At 59.3% G+C, this 18,739-nt stretch overlaps 4 protein-coding genes across 4 annotated transcripts; 1 reads left to right on the top strand and 3 right to left on the bottom strand.

Annotated features, from left to right (window-relative positions):
• Window positions 1-491: 491 nt before the first annotated feature.
• Window positions 492-3,823, bottom strand: THITE_2119689 (uncharacterized protein). Its single transcript, XM_003655656.1, has 2 exons — window positions 2,589-3,823; window positions 492-2,533 (listed from the first exon to the last, which is right to left on the bottom strand). Exons 1-2 carry the CDS (start codon window positions 3,681-3,683, stop codon window positions 545-547), a joined length of 3,084 nt encoding a protein of 1,027 aa, XP_003655704.1. The 5' UTR covers window positions 3,684-3,823; the 3' UTR covers window positions 492-544.
• A 6,329-nt stretch (window positions 3,824-10,152) lies between these two features.
• On the top strand, window positions 10,153-12,989 carry THITE_2119686 (uncharacterized protein). Its single transcript, XM_003655655.1, has one exon. The coding sequence runs from the start codon at window positions 10,367-10,369 to the stop codon at window positions 12,869-12,871; it is 2,505 nt and encodes an 834-aa protein (XP_003655703.1). The 5' UTR covers window positions 10,153-10,366; the 3' UTR covers window positions 12,872-12,989.
• A 1,145-nt stretch (window positions 12,990-14,134) lies between these two features.
• Window positions 14,135-15,638, bottom strand: THITE_2052551 (uncharacterized protein; the record flags this gene model as incomplete). The annotated part of the gene is made up of 3 exons (XM_003655654.1): window positions 14,135-14,373; window positions 14,493-15,298; window positions 15,379-15,638. The coding sequence occupies 3 exons, from the start codon at window positions 15,636-15,638 to the stop codon at window positions 14,135-14,137; spliced, it is 1,305 nt and encodes a 434-aa protein (XP_003655702.1).
• A 1,464-nt stretch (window positions 15,639-17,102) lies between these two features.
• On the bottom strand, window positions 17,103-18,739 carry THITE_2119679 (uncharacterized protein). The gene is made up of 3 exons (XM_003655653.1): window positions 18,183-18,739; window positions 17,531-18,102; window positions 17,103-17,466 (listed from the first exon to the last, which is right to left on the bottom strand). Exons 1-3 carry the CDS (start codon window positions 18,589-18,591, stop codon window positions 17,323-17,325), a joined length of 1,125 nt encoding a protein of 374 aa, XP_003655701.1. The 5' UTR covers window positions 18,592-18,739; the 3' UTR covers window positions 17,103-17,322.

Raw genomic sequence — 18,739 nt, 5'->3', positions numbered from 1 at the left:
CCACTCATCGCTATCCCAGCCCACACGATAAACCATTATGTCGACATCGCACATTCCATCCATCTCTTTCCTTCCCAAGTTGTCATAAAAAAAAGCCAAGTCGCCCTTCCCTTTACCCATGGGCGTTTCAATGCAAGTGCGCGCTTTTGCAGCCGTGGAAGAACCGGTACGCCATGCTTGTGCGATGCATTCAGAATTCCGTCCCACAATCAAAGCAGCGTCGAGACAGAAACAGCGGCCGAGAAAACAGGCAACAGCAACACATGATACACAGACGCCGACGCCGAATGCGGGGAAAACAAAAAAAAGTCGTCAAGTCCGAGCGCCCTCTTTCCCGACTCCTGTGAATGCAAAGACAAGAAATGCGCAGAAAACGCCACGCCACGCCCCGCCTCGTAATGTGTATATACATACCCTGGTGATGCTGGTACAGTCGTGAAGGGAGTTGGAGACGTGATGGTTCGTTCATGAGGCGTCATCGAGCGCCGTATTCGATGCGCGCCGCGGCCTAGAGCCTGCGTGTTTCGAGGGCCCGGGCGACCTTTTAAGAGCGAAGGCTGGGGATGCTGCTCTCGCGAGTGCGGCGACCGAAACTACCGGTCCGGCTGACCGTGGGGGTCTGCCCCAGCGAGAGTTGGTTCTGCTGCTGCTGCTGGCCACGCTCCTCGGCGAGCTTCTCCGAGACGGCGTTGATGGGCCCGCGCTCTTGATGCGCGCTGCGTTCGAGATATGATCCACGCTCTTGATGCGCGCCGCGTTCGAGATATGATCCGCGATCCTGGAGCGTTCCGCGCTCGAGGTACTTGCGTGCTGGGGTAAGCGGCGTTGAGGCCGCCGGGGCCACGGTGGAAGCGAGTCGTGTGGAAATGGCAGACGGGATGAGCCGGCGCCGCGGCAGCGGTAAGGACGCAGCCGCGGCGTTGCTCTCAGGGGCGGGGTGACCGGCGAGAGCAGTCAAGGCGAGGTCGCGCGGAATCGCGTGGAAGCTGTTGATTTCGGTGATGGCCCTAGACGGCACACGAGAGCGCGGCTCGTCCTCTTCGTTCATAGTTTTCCGGGTGCGGAGGAGTAGAGACGTCTTTTGCCCTTCACGGGTCTCCTCCGGCTGCTCTTCGTCACCGGATCTCCTTGTCCTGAGCAGCAACGACGACCGTCTCCCTGTCTGTTGGAGGGTTTCCTCCGGTTCTTCGGTCGCCGCTCGGCGGATCCGCGCCAAGAGGAGAGACGACTTTCGCCCTGCGGTGGGCTCCAACGGAGTGGAGGGCGCAGTGGCGTAGCGGGAGCTGGGGAGCGAGATGCCGGCCAGCATGGTCTTTCTCTTTTGCTCCAGGGCTGTCGGGGCCCTGGGGCTTGTGCTTGCCTTGGCAATCACGTCGGCAACAGCACTAGGACGTCTCTGAGGCGTCAGCGCGCCCGCCGTGGCTTTGCCTGATGACGGGCTCAACAAGAGCTCCGGTTCCGGTGGAGCTGTTGCTGGCTGATGTTTCTTATTCTGACTCGCCGGGTCGGCGAGGGCCAGACAGAGCTCAGTCAAGCTCCTGATGATGCTATCTGCCTTCTTGCGTAACTGCCTGTCTGTTACGTTGCCATTGTACCCTCCAATGGCACTAGCGCCGCTCGAAATCGGTCCTGGCTGTCCAGCGGGACCGATCAGCGACGACAAGGCCAGCGCCTCTGTGGCGGCAGATTCGATGGCGCTGAACACGTCTGAGCTGACTGCATCTCTGGTCTTGCCCAGAGCCGAGAGCAAGAGGGGCTGCGTCTCGCGGGGCGCCGATGGGCTCTTGTTCCCATTCGCCTGCGCTGCACCAGTGCCAGAGCCTTGCCTGGGGGAAGCCGACATGGTGGTGGCGTTTGTGGTTGCCGTTCGCGGGCGCTCGTCAGACGACCTGGGGGCTGTCGACCCAGCAATGGACGGCATCTTGCCCGATAATTCGAGCCGATGGATTCTCGATTTCAAATCGTCCAACTCATCCCAGACAGTGGAGGGCGCAGCCGTCGAGGATGAGGACTCGGTCCCTTCGACGCCATGGTTTGCGTCAGAGCCGTGCTGAGGGCCGTCCGCCTGGAGGTTTGCAGATTTCGGCACCAGCGGGGAGGAATGGTACGTCCGACTCTGGGTAACTGCGAGATTCGGATTTCTGTATTGCGATGACCTCGAGCCGGAGAGGCTGCTGCCCTCTGTGAGCGATTGCCTTCTGCGTTGGTACGCCGAGCTGCTCTCGGCGAACGCGTCCTTGAAGGAAATCTGTCTGGGTGTGATGGGAGACGGGCGCAGGGGCGTCCGGCTAGGCTGCGTGCGGCTAGAGCCCTCGACAGTGGTCGCGATGGGTGGTAGATTCTCTCTCGTTGTTGTGCTGTAGGCTAACTCTCTTGTCAATTGTTGAGCAGTCTGGCTGTCGGTCGCTTGCCGAGTGCGCGAGTCATCGCGTTGGTCGGAAAGGCGACGCGGATGTGGCGGTTCAGAAGCTTCATGGGAGGGAATGGACGTCGAGAGGGGGCGGCGATGTGACGAGGTTCTGACGATCCGTGACTGTGAATTGTGAGCGGAATCCAGCATCGCGCTGCACACAAGCGGACGAACTTACGATAGTACTCGTCTCGGCCGCCGGTGCTGGCGGCAGCTTTTCTAGCGCTCGGAGCGCCGGCTCCTCCCGCGCGATCTTCATGAAAATATCGGCGGTGTTGTCGTTGTCGGTGGTCGTGGTCATCTCGCCAGACTCGGACGGGGTGGAGCGCGAAAAATCCTTGTCTCCTCGGCCCTCTAGAGCCTGCAATGCGTGGTCGCGTTGGTTAGGTTCGGGGGCGCTCTCCTTGGATGACTCCTCGGACGCGCGCCGGGTGCGAGAGTCAAGCACGCTGCTCCTTCGAGAGCCAGACGACCGGAACGACCGGATAGGCGGAATCACGGCGCGGCCAGGCGAGGTGGTGCCGGTAGTATTGGCGCCGTTCGGTGGTCTGTACGATACTGGTGGGCGCGATTTTTTGTCGTCGGTCTTTGTCGTGGGAGTAGTACTAGTCTGCAGGGTCTTGGGCAACAGCAGTTCCCGCTGGCCTTGGGCCGCCTCCTTGGCAGCGCCCTCTGTCAGCCGATGTTTGGCGGCCGGAATGGCGTCGTACGACAGTCGCGGCCTCGCCGCAGCCGGGCTGTCGATGGCTCGGGGTGTCTCTGGTGGAAATGAGGCTGGACGCTTGGATCCCGTAGACGATGGATCGGCGGGGGCAGCGGGGGCAGCGAGGGCGGTGGAGGGCAGATGGAACTTGAGAGAACGAGTCTTCGTGGCGCCGCCAGTCTGCTGTGTTTCAAATAACTCGGGCCTGGGCGGAAGAGTGTGGGCGCTGCTGGAGTGGTGGAGGCCGTTTTGCGAGGAGCCAGGGATGCGATGGGTTTGCTCGTGCGCGGGTTGGCCGTCCAGGGGGCCTGCTGCGGTTTGCGACAGAACGGGCGAGAGTGGGGTGCGCTGCAGCAGCGACGGCAGGGAAAGCCGGTCCTTTCTCAGGTCGGCAAAGCGGGATGCCGGGGCTTTGATCGAGCTGCGGGTTTGGCGGTTGGTGTGGTGCAGGATGCCGTCGTCGCCGCTGAACGACGAGTTGTTGCTGCGTGTGTGGCTGGTGGGAATGTCTCGGGTGGGCAAAGGTTGGGTGTCGGCGCGGGAAACGGCTGCGAAACTGGCGGTTGCCATATTTTGGGGGGGCTGTCTTCAGTTCGCTAGCGTACTCTAAGTCAGGATGAGAGCAGCTGCCCCGTGCTTTCGAGTCTCCACAACCGCGCACAGCCGTCAATCCCGCCGTGCCGCGTCAAAATTGCGCGCCAATTGCTGGCCCGGGGGTTCCTGGGTTCGCTGTGCGCGCGGCTTGGTTCAGTGTCTCGGGAGCTTCGAAGGCAGAGAACAAGTCTCGAATCCCGGGGCCTGGGTGCATCAGACGTATTTCCGATGAGAGCTGGAAGTTGCATCGGCAACGATGCCCTTGACCGCGTGCGCCGAGTTAAGTGACTCGGAGCTGGAGACGGAAGCTGCCCAGGTGAGCAAGTTTATCGTTGGGCGCGTTCGGGCGAGAGTAATGATAGCGGGTGGCGGTCTGGAATGGAAAGTGCAGATGCGAGCTGGCAAAGGTGTAGACCAACTGGTGCAGAGAAGAACCGAACAAGCAGGCGACTTGAAGGAAAGCAAGCAATTCCGACAGCTTCCAGTTCCTCGACAAGCCAGAGCTATGATGTGTTTTGACAGCGGGAAAAACTGGTCTCAACAGGATGCGAACTCGAGTGAGATGGCTGGTCGGATCCGTCGTTACGTCCGTACTGTATTCCGTTGTCAGTTTTGGTTAGGTTAGGTAGGAACCCACCCCGACTTAACGGTGCGTAACGGCTTGCCAGATTGGGCCAATAGGCTAACATGGATGCGACCCCCCTAAATCCACTATGCAGTTTCCCTATTTCCACTACACACCATAGATGGTCCGTGCGCTTCCACCAAAACTTGGCCACGAGTGTCACCACGCCCCCCAGCCAACATGCCACAACAGGAATCGCGATAGGAACTGCTGAGAGATTCAAACGGTCAATTGCCACGTTGCTTACCAAAGGAGAGGGCATTTACAAGACGGAAGCAAAGCTGTGTTGGCGTTGATCGGAGCTGCTTATCGATAACGTAAGGTCACGTCACTTCAGGGATGCTCAGGGAGAGGCTTATCGATAAGGTAAGGTCACGTGACTCCAGGGACGCTCAGACGCGATTCCTGTTACGGCATGTCAGAGAGGGACGATGGCGACGCGAGCTGCAGCATTTTGGTGGGAGCGCACGGACCATCTGTGGTGTGTAGTGGAAATAGGGAAACTGCGTAGTGGATTTAGGGGGGTCGACATGGATGGCAGGATGGAAACAAAGGTGGCTCCACAAACCGCAAATCAGCGTTGTCGAATCTGGAGCGTAGTGTATTCCATTGCACCGTGACCTCGATGTAAACGAAGTTCCTGCTATTCAGATACTGCGAGCTGGAATGGGAGACACCGCAGAGAACCCAACCGGAAGCTCACAGTGACTGAGCCATTTGGGCGGAAAGTCGAGTCTAATCATCTGTACGGAATAGGTATCGGCGTGGCATGATCCATCCTCCCATGCACACGGAAGTGGGGAGATCGTAGAAGCCAAGCACATGCTCCTCAGTTTGGGCATCCATATGAGTTCTGCAACTCACATCCAACACTACCACTGTAGTAATCCGTACACTAGGTACCTTAGGTATCTTAGGCACCTACCCGTTCTTGTCATACTGTGGCAACTAAAACACTCGGGAACATAATCCGTACGGTGAGCTTGAACCGCCAGTCTTCGGTGCAACAACTCCACACGCCAGGTCTCACTCCGGCGCTGGTGCTTGCCCGACATTTGCAGCCAGCACCAGCAGAGATCCCCTATCCGTAATTACGCGGTAAAATCACCGAAAGTGCTTGCGTGCAGGCCAAAGCGCAAGCCACCAATGCAGATGCCAGGAGGAAGGAGTTTCTGATGTTGCATCGCGGCCCCGCACCGAAATCCTCCCTCCTGAAGATGCAGGGAAGACGGAGACGGCGCGGAACGTGCGGTTACATCCTTTGTGCACTCCCCCGTCCTGCTGGAAGAAAAGCGAGAATGATATAATCAAGAACGTTGACCGGTTTGTCGATGGAGCTAGCTAGCCATTCGTTTGATCATCCCGTCGTCTGACGGTCCTTATTTCGATGAATCAGAAGATTGCAGTCAGTACGCAAAGGTAGGGCCGTGGTGTGTAATGCCGCTGCCCGGGAAGACAGCCCGCTGGTAGGGACGGGGACGGCGACGGAGAAGAAGAGCGCCCACCAACTGGGGCCCGTGGAACCGAGCAGGGAGCGGGGAGCGACCCTTGTATCTTAGCAGGTCTCGCGAGAGCCATTGGCGAATCACCGTTCTTTGGCCGACGGGCCCACGAAACGCTCGATGCCCGCAAGCAGTTCGGGTTCGAAAAGAAGCAACATCGGGTGGTGGACAAGCCATGTTTTCTCGCGTTTGAGGAGAGAGGTAACTCCCTAGCCGAGACGAAACAGAACTCAATTTCAAGTAGTTCACGATAGTACGGAATATACCAATGGAACTTGCAAGATGCAGGGGGGTGCGCATCTAGCACATGGGCATCCGTAGCCGTTGTGTACTCCGTTCTGTATCACATAATCAACCAGCACGCCACTCCCACAGTATTGTTGTCCAAAACGCGTTAGACAACTACCTCGATCGCGCAGCTGACCCCGCGTCGCCGATGTCACGACGGGGTGCAGTATGTGGAGTGACTTAGCAGCGTCAGCGTGTCTGCGTGTCCGGCTCGGCAGCTGGGCCGATCGATCGTCAAGCGACTGTCTCGGCAGGCGCACTGGCTCTAGGAACTCGGGGCGGAGTTGGGACGAGAGACAGGCTTCGGAGATTCTCCCATCATACCGTGGGCCGAGCTTGGATATTCTGGTGGCAGATAGGACAAGGAAAGCGCCTGACGCTTGCTAGAATCAGTGCAACCATGCGGCTGGCAAAAGAGCGGGTAGCTACCGGCCTGCTGGGATAGTGTCATAGCTCTCTTTGTGCCGTCGTGTTGATGCGCTGCAGAGAATGTTCGTGGTCGCAGAGCCCGCGATCGGTTCTCGCCGCTGACGCCTCTTCTTGGCAACTCCGCGACTAGTCGGCGAAGATGGGATGGATTCTTTGTGGGAGTGGCGTGCCAGGTAGCGGGCACAGACGGCGAGTCGGTGAGCTTGTCACAGATCTGCATCAAAGAGCTCCTCTCCATCTCCTCTCCACCTGCGCGAGGCGAGGCTTGCGCGAGGCGGCTGACGGCGTGCTCACTGCCTCATATCCGGGGCCGGAACGGCACCGCAGCGAGACATTTGGGCTGTCTGTCTGTCGGGAAACTGAGGGCAATCGGCCGACCGAGAATCAAATGACTCGGCCAAGACTGGAATGTCTCGCAACCCGTCGGGAGGATTGCTGCCGCAGAAAGCCGACTTGGTAGAGTAAGTTGTCTCGTCCTGGCAGTGCCCAACGAGGCATCCACTCCACCCGTCTGGAACACGACCTGTGCTCACTGCCTCGTCTCGACTCGCCACCGCCGCGGCCTTCGCATTTGCCAACCAGGCAACCCACGATAGTTCGGAGTCAGAGGTAGATGACTGATATGGCTGCGCATTGCCTCGTGTCAGGTAAAAGGCTGTAGTGCAGTAAATACTATGATATAGTGCTGACACTTCAAAGCTGCGCGAGCGGTCCAGACATGCGTCAACCTCGTTTCCTCGGCGCAATGTTCATGCGATCGGGCCGCGTAATGCCAGACTGCCGCACAGCCACTGGATCTCCTCAAAGCATGGTTTTGACGCATTTTGGAGCTGGGGAGCTGGATCGCAGGCTCGGTTGGCTGGGCGCAGGCCGGATCTCAGGGGCGCGATTGCGGAGAGGTGGGAGTCCTCACCCATTTGTATGTACACTCTGGGATAATCAGATAAAGTAATCCGTACATGTGGAATAGTGTAGTGTAGCTCCGCTGGTGCGAGGCTCTGCAGTTGGCGTTGCCACTGTCACATTGGCCCCAAACTTCTCCCTTTTCGTGGTGCTGGTTGGATGGACGGGACGGGATCTCCTCGCCTGGTAAGCGCAGCCGGAGAGCGCCTCACCTCCACTCGCGCGAAACAACTAACGAACAAGCGAGATTGAACAAGTGGTGAGCACGCACGTGCCAGGTTCCCGCCCGTTCATCGAACCCGCCTCGTTTCAGATCTCCAGGACCCGCCTGGCCAATTGCCCGAAGCGGGAGCTCTGCCTTTTCGGAGCCAAAGTTGGAACAATCATCAACTACCGCGAACACATGGTGTGCTAAGACGGGTAAATATAAACCAAACAAATCTCCTGGTCCGGGAATAGTGAGTCGTTAATCAGCGACACGCCTCTTGCAGCCGCTACCATCGATCACTGGTGTAAGAACGCGGGCCGAGTTTGACATTGCTCCGAGTTGAACCTCCCCCTTGGTGAACAGCCAAAGAGTTAACGGGTCCCTGAGCTCAACAACAGCTTCAGTTTTATAGCAACTATCGAGTAAATTATGGACAACGGTCCGACACGGCATTCAAGGCCATATGTAAACAATCCTGCGCGGCTTCTTGCATTTCTCCGCCCTCCTTTGCCGGCCGGTCGCGGCGTTTTTCTGGAGCCGTGCGGCACGGCTCCGCGCTGGGTAAGACAATGGGAGCCTCCCGGGAGAACAATGGGATGAATAACCGGACCGCGGCCGCCCGTTACCTCATCACGCGGCGAAGGGAGGCGTTGAGCAGTTACTAGTGACTACACCGTGGACCAGCTCAACTTCCCCATGCGACTTGCCCAACAGACCTCACGTTGACCAGAGCCAGCACCAGCGCGCCGTAAGACGCGCCAACAGGGCCTAAGCCTTGCAAGTCAAGCCAATCTCTGGCGGGACAGCCACAGGCACTCCAGTTTAACCCCTCTGTACGGAGTAATCCGTAATCTTTGCTATCAATAGAATGGGGAGTGCATCTAGACCAAGGATATCCCAGTGCGAACGCGTCTGTGTTAATGGGCTCCCCTTGTGGTCGGAGAGGAAGAAGGACAGATTACTCAACGCAAAATGCGGTGATGCCGGAGTTTGGTTAGAAATGGGCTTCGCTCGCAGTACCGTCCTATGCATGGATTTTGCTCACTCCGCGAGGGACGGAGAGCTTCATCGGAGTCCTTTTTCTTCGCTCGTCTCTCGATCGGGCGGGATCCAGAACGACAGAGCGAGGAGCGGAAGGAGGACCAGGGCTGCTTGCTCTGGCTGTGGTTGATTGGCCAGAAGCACATGAAGCCGGGTCGCGCTCCCAATCAGGAGTGCCGACAAATTTGCGTCGATTGGTCGCACCGGCTATTTTTAGCCTGGGATGTTTGAAAGCAAGCAAGTCGCAAAGGCGACTAGCCGCCAGCGCTCTGCACCAGGAGGCGGGGTCCCGCACAACGGGCCGCCATTGGTTAGAATGGTCCCCCGCGGCCCACTTGGCAGCCCAGCAGCCCCTGCACGACGCCCAGGCGGGAGCGAGCGAGCTGGCCACTGACCAGGGCGGTGGCTCGCCCCTCCATACCTGGAACCCCGTCTTCTCATCCCTGGTCACGGACGCTGGTGCTGCTCAGCAACGACAGGAGCCGGGGGTTGTTCGAGGTGGGAATGCGTGCCAGTGCCTGCGCTTTCCAAGCTCTGCCACTCTGCCTGCCCAGGCTGTCTTCGCCTCGCCCGTCCCGTCCGTCCCGGCCTGTTTCCCCCGAATTTTGCCCTTCAGCGCTTCTGGTGGCCCCCATCCTGGCCCCTTGATTCTCCAGTCGTGCGCCCATCCTTGCACTGCCAGCACCAGCACTTCCCGGCCCTGCCAATTCGTGTTCTCATTTTCTTCCCTGCCTCCCACACGCAGTTCTCTCTCCTTCCACCCTTCCCCCTACCGGTTGCAAAGGTTGTCGAAAGGGACGGAACGTGGCAGCCGCCAAGACGCCGAGAGAACGAGAAGAGAGGGAGCGAAAGAGGGAGGAACCGAGAGAGAGAGCGCGAGAGAGAAGACTCGGACTGAGACAAAGGACCCCTAGCCGCTCTTCGAGCCGCCAATTCCTCTTTGCCCAGGGACCGACCGAGTCGACAATCGCTCCGACCGCCGACCTGGTGTTCGACCTCTCACGAGTTCCCAGTGCACCGATTGTTTCGACGACCGGACCATGTATTGACGACGGCCTCTTCGCCTTCCACTCCTTCACTGTTTCGTTGATTCCGATCCGTTGACCCTTGCGCTCCCCCGCTCGGCTGCGCCGCAGTCTTTGCGCAAGATCACCGCCCCCAGCCTCCGTCAAGTTTACCGCCGACTCTGGGGTCGCCCGCCCGTTGTTTTGCGATCGTGTGCTTTGCCTCCGCATCCAAGCGTCGTCCCAACAACGCACTGTGCCTGGCAGCGGTCTACTCGGTCGCAGGCAGCTCGTGCCATCGGTGGACTTGTGCTCTTCGCCCCGCTTGACACTTCACACGGAGCACGGCAAGGATTCAGCAGCGCTGTCCCGCTGTGCCCAACCTAATTACTCGCATTTTTTTTTTCTACGGCAAGAGCGTGCAATCGCAATCAGCCTCAACGTCATCGAGCGCCTCGGAGCATTTGAAGCACCCTCTGTTTTCTGACCCCACACCCCCCCAGGCGACTATCAGACGGCGCGCAGGCCACGAGACCAGGCGGCCGCCCTCTTCCCGGACAAAAGGTGGCTGTGGCCCGATTGAACTACAAGGAGGTCAGGCCGGGCGCGTTTGGCGATCCGGAAAGCTACAGCCACTCTTGCCTTCTGAGCCACCGAACATGCCTTCGGCCGTGGCACGACGGTTGTTCGAGGACCAAATACCCTCCATCATGTCCGTCTACGAGGTGGACAGCGGGATCACGGACCTGGACCAGTCGAATCCCGTCACGATAGTCGACCCCAAGCTGGTCATGGAGGACGCAAAGTTGCCCGGAGATTCGCGGTCGGCAGCAAGGCCCGGCGCCTTGCCCACGGATTCCGCCCACAGGCACAACGATAGCACATCAACCCAGACGACCGAGTCGGCAGACTCCTCTCCCACAACAACCGTCTCATGCACTGACTCGTCCGACCTCTCCGACCCGTCTCCGTCCTCGTCTCCTGATTCTCCCGTTAATCGAACGCACCTGCCAAGCTTCGCTCCGACCTCCTTTGCGGGGTTATCCAACATGGCCACGCTGAGCGTCTCGGACCCGAACCAGGATCGGCCCAGGACATCGCCGGCACCCAGACGGCTCAAAAACATGAAGGGTCTTTCCATCCAAACACCCTCGGGCTCTCTTTCCTCCTCCCTGCTATCGGAACCCTCGTCGCCGTCGTTCATCAAGCCCATGATCGCCCCCATGAAGCGGAAGCCTAGTCAGCTCAGCATCAAGACAAACTCCTCCGACCTCATCGCGCGCACGACCCTCGAGGTGCCCAGGTCGCCCACCGTCGCTCCGATTTTGCAGCGCCGTGCCCTGAAACACTCGGCGTCGACGCCGCAGATGCTGTCGGGTCTGAGGTCTGCAACGTTCGGCCCAGCTGGCGGCATGACAATACCGACCGTCCTGGAGCGCAACGAGTCTGGGCTTTCGTCTTTTTTCCGCCCGCCGCGGCCGCCCGGCACCGCTGGGCTGGATTCGACCATCACGGAGGAGGATTCGCCAATACGGCCGCAGATCGCTAATCGCACTGCCTTTGACACGGAGCCCTACCACGAGGTTGAGAATAATGAGGACCAAAAGTCCCCCGGGTATCCAGATGGCCCGATCGCCATCTACGGCGACAGCGTCTATCTCTACTTGGAGCCGACCGCAGAAGAGGCGGCTCGCTTCGACGTCGTCATCAACGTCGCCCGCGAAGTCTCCAACCCCTTTCAGGCCGCCAAGAGCAGGCAAAGATCGCCAAGTATCAAGGAGACCCCCGCCGAGGACTCTCCGATTCCGGACACTGCAGTGACAACCGCCAGTTTCACCACCGCCTATGAGTACTTCCCTGACGAGGCCGGTGGCGACACGCCAACAACCCCTAAGGCCCAGCCTTTGAAGGAGCCGGAGTACATCCACATGCCCTGGGACCACAATACAGACATCACTCAGGATTTGATGATGTTGTGCGAGACGATTGACAAGCGCACGAAGGAAGGGAAGAAGGTGCTTGTACACTGCCAGCAAGGCGCCAGCAGATCGGCGAGCCTGATTATCGCCTACGGCCTGTACCAGAACCCGGAACTGAGCGTCAACGACGCCTACTATGCCGCTCAGGCGAAGAGTCGGTGGATAAGCCCGAACATGAGACTGATGTACTCGCTGCAGGACTTCCAAAAGGAGGTTTCCAAGAGGAGGCTCGCGTCTAGTGCCGGCTTGAAGCCGCGGTCGGGAAGAAGCCCGACAAAGCACCGCGCGACCCTGTCGGCGGACAACATCGAGGTGGCACCAAAGAAGCCGCTCTCCGCCCCGCTACCGCCCGACGGACCGGCCTCGAAAAGTGTAAGCCCCGAGCGGAGTCCGGCCCGGGCCCGGGGGAACTCTACTCCAAACCGAGGCGAGCCGATCTCACCAGGCCCTTCCTCTGCACCGTCGAGCTTTTCGTGGTCCGAAAAGGAGGACGAGTCGGACCCAGGCAAGTTCGGTCGCTTCAATCTCGACTCTGTTCTTGCGCCCAAGGAAGCCGACTCGGCGTCCACATCGTCGTCTTTGCCCTCGCAGCCTTTGCCCTCACCAGGGCTTGCGCCTCCGATGTTGTTGAAACCGCCACGATTAACGAAGCATGCTCCCGCGCCAATATCGAGACCGCCGCCGTCGCCCGGACTGGTCCCGCCCGATATTTCGCGGCCGCCCATGTCGCCCGGGCTCCCGCCATCGAATCCTTCATTCCCGAGACCACCACCTTCGCCGGGATTTGGTGCGCACAGGTTCGGGTCGCGGCTCGGTGGCTTGCGGTTTACGTCTCTCAATCTCGATCCGTCTCCACCGAAGCCCAAGCCCGTAGCGGAGGAAGAGCCGGCTCCAGAACGGCGCGTCAGGGTCATGCGAAGCTTCCCCGACGATGCGGCACTGATGTCACCACGCGCAGAAACCATGACCAACAACCCGATCCATCAGTCGTTTTCCGGGCTCCCGGGGATGCAGTTCGTCGAGGTGCCGCCGACTCCAAGCGACGGCGTGTTCTCGCCGCGCGAGACCCTGTTTCCTCGCGATCCGTTCTACCCATTCGGTCGAACGACACAGATCGCCGATCCGCGCAGCCCTCCGACCAAGGGCGAGACGCCTATTGTGCGGTCCATCGACGATGTGTTATGAGCGGACAGCAGCCATGCGGACGGCCGGCCTGCAGACCTTTCGAACAGCAGCGTCGGACCTGCAATAGCGGTCGAAGCACGGAGACAATGCCACGAGGAAACCGCGCATCCAACATACATGCTTGAGCATTGCAAGGCAATTTGCCTTCGACTCTGACCTCGGCCAGAACACGGTGTCCACTTTGCATACCGAACGCGACAACCACCGCACAATTGTTGGTTTTCCTTTTTGATTGTTACACAGTCGCTCTCCTGCTTCCGAAGCAACACATGCGTCCCATGTTATTTGGCATGTTATTCGGTTGTTGGCGCTTCGGGCCCCCGGTTTGAGGCCCTCGACTCCTCGAGGCGGCCTTGCTCAGAACCGAAACCACAACCACAACCACCGTCCCCACCCACGCCTTGGGCAGCTTTCCTTGGTCATAATGACATGTAATATATAACCGAACACGAAACGAAACATGACATGAGAAAGAAAGAAGGGGGGCGGCGATTTCCGGGGAGCTCGGGGGGGAAGGCGGTTTCATTGAAGACACGGCCCGCAGGGAAGGAGCATTGGATCATTTTCTGGAGTCTACGGGGTTGGTGGTGTGGTGGCGAGGGAAATTGGGAGTTGGGAGGGCGGAGGAGCGCGTTAAAACTGGTAATTCTTATTTTTTTGTGCTGGTGGTGATGGGTTGCGGGAGGAGCAGGGAGAGAGCTAAGCCGTGCTCGGCGCGGATCATAGGGTACGTGCGGAATATATATACGTACATTTCGTGGTTGCTCTGCTGTGCTGGTCGATGTATGCCGGGTCGCGTCTCTTCCAGGTCGTCCGGCGGCAAGGTCAGTTCGTTCGCTGTGGGATGAGGTTGGGGAGAGGTCGGTAGGGAGAAGCAAGAAGGCATCATTGACACAACGGCTTTCTTTGCTCTGGGTTCCCTGGGCTACGAGCTGTAGCCAACCCGGCCGGTGGGAGACAGCAAGTCTCACTCCTAAACCCAAACACCTTCATCGAACGGAGCGGTTCGTTGGATACCGATTGATTCTTTCGACACGGCCACATGCATGAATAATCAGAATGTAAAACTAACGTCTATCAACCCGCGTCCGCAAGCAAAGCGAAGGCGCAAGGCAAGGCTATATATACCTATGTATGTACCAGACATGAGACGTAGCGTATCCAACCATCTATGACAAACACACATTTCCTCCCTTCCCTCGCCATGTCCATGCCCCCTTACCTACCTACTACCACTCCCGAAAGCAGAAAACCGCAGAATTGTCATTGCGCCTTGGCACCGGCCGCCTTCTCCCTCCTCTTGGCCGCCTCCTTGGCGAGCTTCTCGCGGCGGGTGATCTGGGCCTCGACGCCGATGCCGCCGAAGACGAGGGCGACGCCGAGCCACTGCATGCGCGAGAGGCGGTGGCCGAAGGCGACGACGCTCAGGATCATGGTGAACATCTTGCGCGTGACGGTGACGGTCACGAGGAGGACGGACGAGAAGGTCGAGAGGGTGTGGACTGGGCGTGCCCAAGTTAGTCACCGCATCACGGCGCTGAAAAGTCGGTCGGGCAGGAGGGCTAACCCCCTGAGGGAGGCGAGCCGCGCGGAATGGGAAAAAGAAAGAGAGAGAACTCACAGATAAACACCTGCCCGACGCAGCCGCACAAGGCAAAGCCCAGCACGTCCCTCCACACGGCCGGATTCCTGGCAAGGAACCCGAGCGCGGCCTTCAGCTCGCCGGCGCCGCCGCCCGTCACGTCCATGCCGAACCACTCGCCCAACGGCGTCCGCACCAGCCAGGGACTCAGCAGCAGGTAGCCGCCCGTGAGGAGCGAGCCGAGCAGGTTGTTGGCGGCCATCATCTGCGGCCCGCCGTAGCCGCGGAAGGTGCCGAAGATGTAGTCCTGCGTGCTGTTGGTCAGCCCGTCGAACAGCAGGTTGATGCCCAGCAGCAGCAGGCCCCAGGCGGTCTGGCCCGAGTGGCTGCTGGCGCCGCCGCCATGCTTCTGCTTGTGGCTGCCCGAGTGCAGCGTGAAGACGGCGACGCCGCACGTCACGGCCGCGACGACGAGGTACTTGTACAGCGGGTAGCGGCGGCGGAAGACGGTCACATGGAGCGCCATGACGGGCAGCAGCTTGCAGCTCTTGGCGAGGATGTAGGTGATGTAGTCGATGTGGGCCAGGGCGGCGTAGCCGAAGGGGGCGGCGAGCGCGTTGGTGAAGGCGACGAGCAGGAGAGGCGGGAGGATCTGGCGGTTGGGGAACAGCGGGGGCACGGGGCGGCCGCGCGGCGTCGTCAGCAGTGAGAAGAGCTGCCCGCTGACGAAGGCGAAGAGCGATTGAATGGTGAGCAGGAAGACGGGAAACTTGAAGCGCTCCGGCGCGGAGGGCGGGCCGTAGGCGGTTGTGGTGAGCTTTTCTTGGAGGTAGGCCCACGTGAGGCTGGAGCGCGGCGCTGTTGTTAGCTGGGGTGGGAGGACGAGGGATGTTGCGAGCTAGCGCGCGGGATACTTAGGACTCACAAGGAGACGTAGATGCCGGCGACATCAATGATGAGCGTGACGATGCCTGGGTCCTTCTTTGCGACGGGCGGCTCGCCGCCGGCGCTGCCGGTGGTGTCGGTGCTACCGGGTGGGACGTGGCCATTGGCTTTCCCGTTGGGGACCTCGACCATGCCATTGGTTGCGCTGACGTCTCTGCTCCGCGGCATGCGATCGTGCTTGCTGGCGTACTCGGAGGATGGCTCGCGTCGGAGCGGCGTGGCCTGTTTTGTGCGAGCCATCGGCCAAGTGCGCAAGATCGAGAACCGTAACGACTCGGGACTCAACGACTCGAGACTCGGCCGGAAACTGCGATATTGGTGCGCACAGCCAGTGGCTGGTGCCAACACACAATGACAAAATACGCAGTATCAGATTCCAGATTCTGCGCCTGAAAGAAAATTGGAAGAAAAGAGGGAAAAGAAACTAAAACGAGGGGGGTGGTGGTGTTGGTGATAGGTGTGCGGGTTGCCTGGTATGTTCCGGTTGGCAAAGTGTCATGTCGGAGACCGCGACCCGCCGAGGCGGGACCCGAGATTCGGCCAGGCTGGCTTTTCGGAGCCGCCTGTTCCAGATTCCCAACAGACAGGTGCGCCCCACCATCACACTAACGTTAGGTAGTTACCTAACTAGCCGCCGTCTTTGGTGGGTCGCTTAGCGGCTTCCGTGCCGCTAGTGTAGCGCTGGTTTCCCGGCTTCACCTGCCCCTGGCGGGGTTCCGAGCCTCTGGTGCCGCATCGGGCGGGCAGTTGCCAAGATAGGAAACCGCGGCGACTGTAAGCCCTCCTGAGTGTATTCTGCACCTTGGTTTGCCACGGATCTTCGAGCTAGAACGAACCGCGAGACGACACGCCAACGCTGGGGAGGAAAGGAAGAAGCTCCCGGAGCGATGTTCACAAGCCCACAATCCAATTCTACAGGCGACCCAGGAACTAGCCATGGTTAAATACAAGAACGCTGGAGGCACGGCGCACAACGCGGGAGCATGTCCCGACACATGAATGTCCATACCGAATCACTCAGGAGGCACACGCAACAAGCAACGAACACTGGGCTCGCGAGGCATGATACTGATTTATTTTGCCTGCCCCTGCTTCCGCCTAAATGTCTGATCTGAACATCTCCTACGGGATGTGCTGATGGCTGACCAAAGTCAGGCCCATCGAGGAGGTAATGATGGTCTTTGATCGGCCGGGCGCCACCACAGCGTCCCGTACGTCTCCTTTGTCAAGGGAGCTAGCCGTAGGCACCGGGTGCCTGGCCGTCGTCGGCGGTATGAGAATGCTGTAGAGGTGAAATCGTCGCGTAAGAAGAGATGTGACGTTGCTCGTGGGCAGAAAACCGATGGCTTGAGGATGTGTTGGATCGAGCGAACATGGAATGGAGTAGCGAGTTGGGAGAAGTCGCAGAGAGAGTCCGCCCGAGGTCGCTAATACCTTGCGCAGTCGGTCGACGGGTCCGACACCAGCCCGCTCAGCCCACGGCATTGGCTCGGCTGTCTCCAGGCCAATCCCGGGCACACGCTACCGCCCCGTCGTCATCTCGATAACTAGTGGGAGATAGGTAGATGGCCGGCCCAGTGTCGCCGCATAAAAGAGAGTAGAGGTGAGAGAGACTGAATGCGGCCCAAGAAACGGGGAACGAAAAGAGAAGAACCCGGCGGCAAAACTTTTTTTGTTTGGGAGGTAAGAGAAATCGTCATCGTCGCATCGTTCCTCCGTCGAATATCAAGGCCTTGCGGCAGTCGAATCTGGTTGTTAACCCATAACGAGGGGCTGCCCAAATCCGACCCAAACCAGGATGAAAGAAAAATCCCGTGGAGGACGCAGCTAGGGAGCTGATGATAATCCCACTCGCGTAACGCCAACGGTTACAACATGCATGGTTGTGTTACAGCCCGAGGATCGGTTGGCCGCCGTCCGCTCTCTACTCGGACACTGGGTTGGCTTGCTGTTGGCGCCGCAGCTTCTCCGCCTCGAGGTTCTCGTAAAGGAGGAACAGGGCCGTCTCGTTCGCCTTGCTCGTGCCCATGATGGTGAACATGCGCTCGCCAGTCTCGTCATGAGGAGCCTTGTATCCCAGGTTAGAAGAGTTGTTCACCTCGGCAAGTGAGATTTCAATTCCTATTGCTCACCTTGGCAATCGAGATGCGGGCTCCCGACGTCTTGCGAATCTCGCTGATCTTGGAGCCTGCACGGCCGATGATGCAACCAACCATGTCGGCAGGAATGCTGATATTCTGCGTCTGAATCTCCTCTCCATTCTCATCGTGAGTTGGGGGGCCACGATTCGAGGGGTCAGAGTCGGAGCGGCGATTGTAGGACCGAGGCCCGCCATTGCTGAAATCGGCGCCATTACCCGTGCGGGTCACACGCGAGCCGCCATATGGAGCCCGGTCCTGGACATAGCCGCTGCCCCCGGAGATACCCGGCGCGCCAACACCTTGGGTTCGAACCACAGGGTTGTAGAGAACGGTGCCGGTGCCCCGCTGCCAATCATCGACCAGGCACTTGCAAATCTCCCAGACGGCGCGCTGGATGCCCTCGGGGGTGCCTTGGACCTCAACAATGCGCTCGGTTGATTGCGGCAGCATCTCCTTCTGTGCCACCATGCGCACGCCCGACACATCCTGGATGTGCTTGATTTTCAAGCCTTGCCGGCCGATGATGGTGCCCATCTGGTTGTGAGAGATGAGCAGTTTGATTGCTGCGACGCGCGTCAGCCGGGGACCACAAACGAGTCCAAAAGAAAAGAAAACAAAAACATAAAGCACCGGGCCGGCATACGGTGAGTGCCATTGTTCTGAATGACCCCGCCCATGCCCATCGTGGGAGCGCCTTCCAGCAGGGAGCGAGCAACAGCAGCGTAAGCCCTCGAGATGGCTTCGCAGCCGCCAGTAATGGTCAAAACTCGGTCGTAGACGCCCTGGACAACCTTGCTAACGCCGGCCTTCACGCCAGTTTCCTCACGCAAGTCCGCGACATTCTTTCCACCCTTCCCGATGATCACACCGGCTTCCTTGGAGGAGACAATGGCCCGGAGAGTCAGCTGCGTCTGAGCGTACTCTTGGTCAGTCTTTGGCGCGGGTTCACCGTCCGGCCCCAGTCGGGGTTCGTTGTCTCCAAGATTGAGCTGATCAACGGCCTCAGAAAGATCAGCCCCGCTGGGCGGGACTGCGTCTTGGGGTGCAGACATTTTAGCTTTGCTCAAGACGAGTGTCGTGACGTAGCGCTCAAGCAGTCAATCCAATTGCAGACAACGGCAGGTTTGCCTGTCTGAAGTTGAGGATGCGGGTGTGGTTGTAAAGGTGGCGTGGGTGGAGCGGATAAGTAGATTTAAAGTG

Source organism: Thermothielavioides terrestris, chromosome 4, assembly GCF_000226115.1.
Source record: "Thermothielavioides terrestris NRRL 8126 chromosome 4, complete sequence".
Classification (NCBI taxonomy): Eukaryota; Fungi; Ascomycota; class Sordariomycetes; order Sordariales; family Chaetomiaceae; genus Thermothielavioides; species Thermothielavioides terrestris.
The sequence above is the reverse complement of the archived record's forward strand: the minus strand, read 5'-3'. Positions and strand labels throughout refer to the sequence as shown.

Excerpts from the sequence above, each read along its gene's own strand:
- THITE_2119689 (XM_003655656.1), bottom strand. The coding sequence starts at position 3,683 with ATGGCAACCGCCAGTTTCGCAGCCGTTTCCCGCGCCGACACCCAACCT. Across the intron at positions 2,534-2,588 it reads CGGCCGAGACGAGTACTATC|TCACGGATCGTCAGAACCTC; the intron begins GTAAGTTCGTCC and ends CACAATTCACAG.
- THITE_2119686 (XM_003655655.1), top strand. The coding sequence starts at position 10,367 with ATGCCTTCGGCCGTGGCACGACGGTTGTTCGAGGACCAAATACCCTCC.
- THITE_2119679 (XM_003655653.1), bottom strand. The coding sequence starts at position 18,591 with ATGTCTGCACCCCAAGACGCAGTCCCGCCCAGCGGGGCTGATCTTTCT. Across the intron at positions 18,103-18,182 it reads TCAGAACAATGGCACTCACC|CAATCAAACTGCTCATCTCT; the intron begins GTATGCCGGCCC and ends CGCGCGTCGCAG. Across the intron at positions 17,467-17,530 it reads CCCGCATCTCGATTGCCAAG|GCTCCTCATGACGAGACTGG; the intron begins GTGAGCAATAGG and ends CTGGGATACAAG.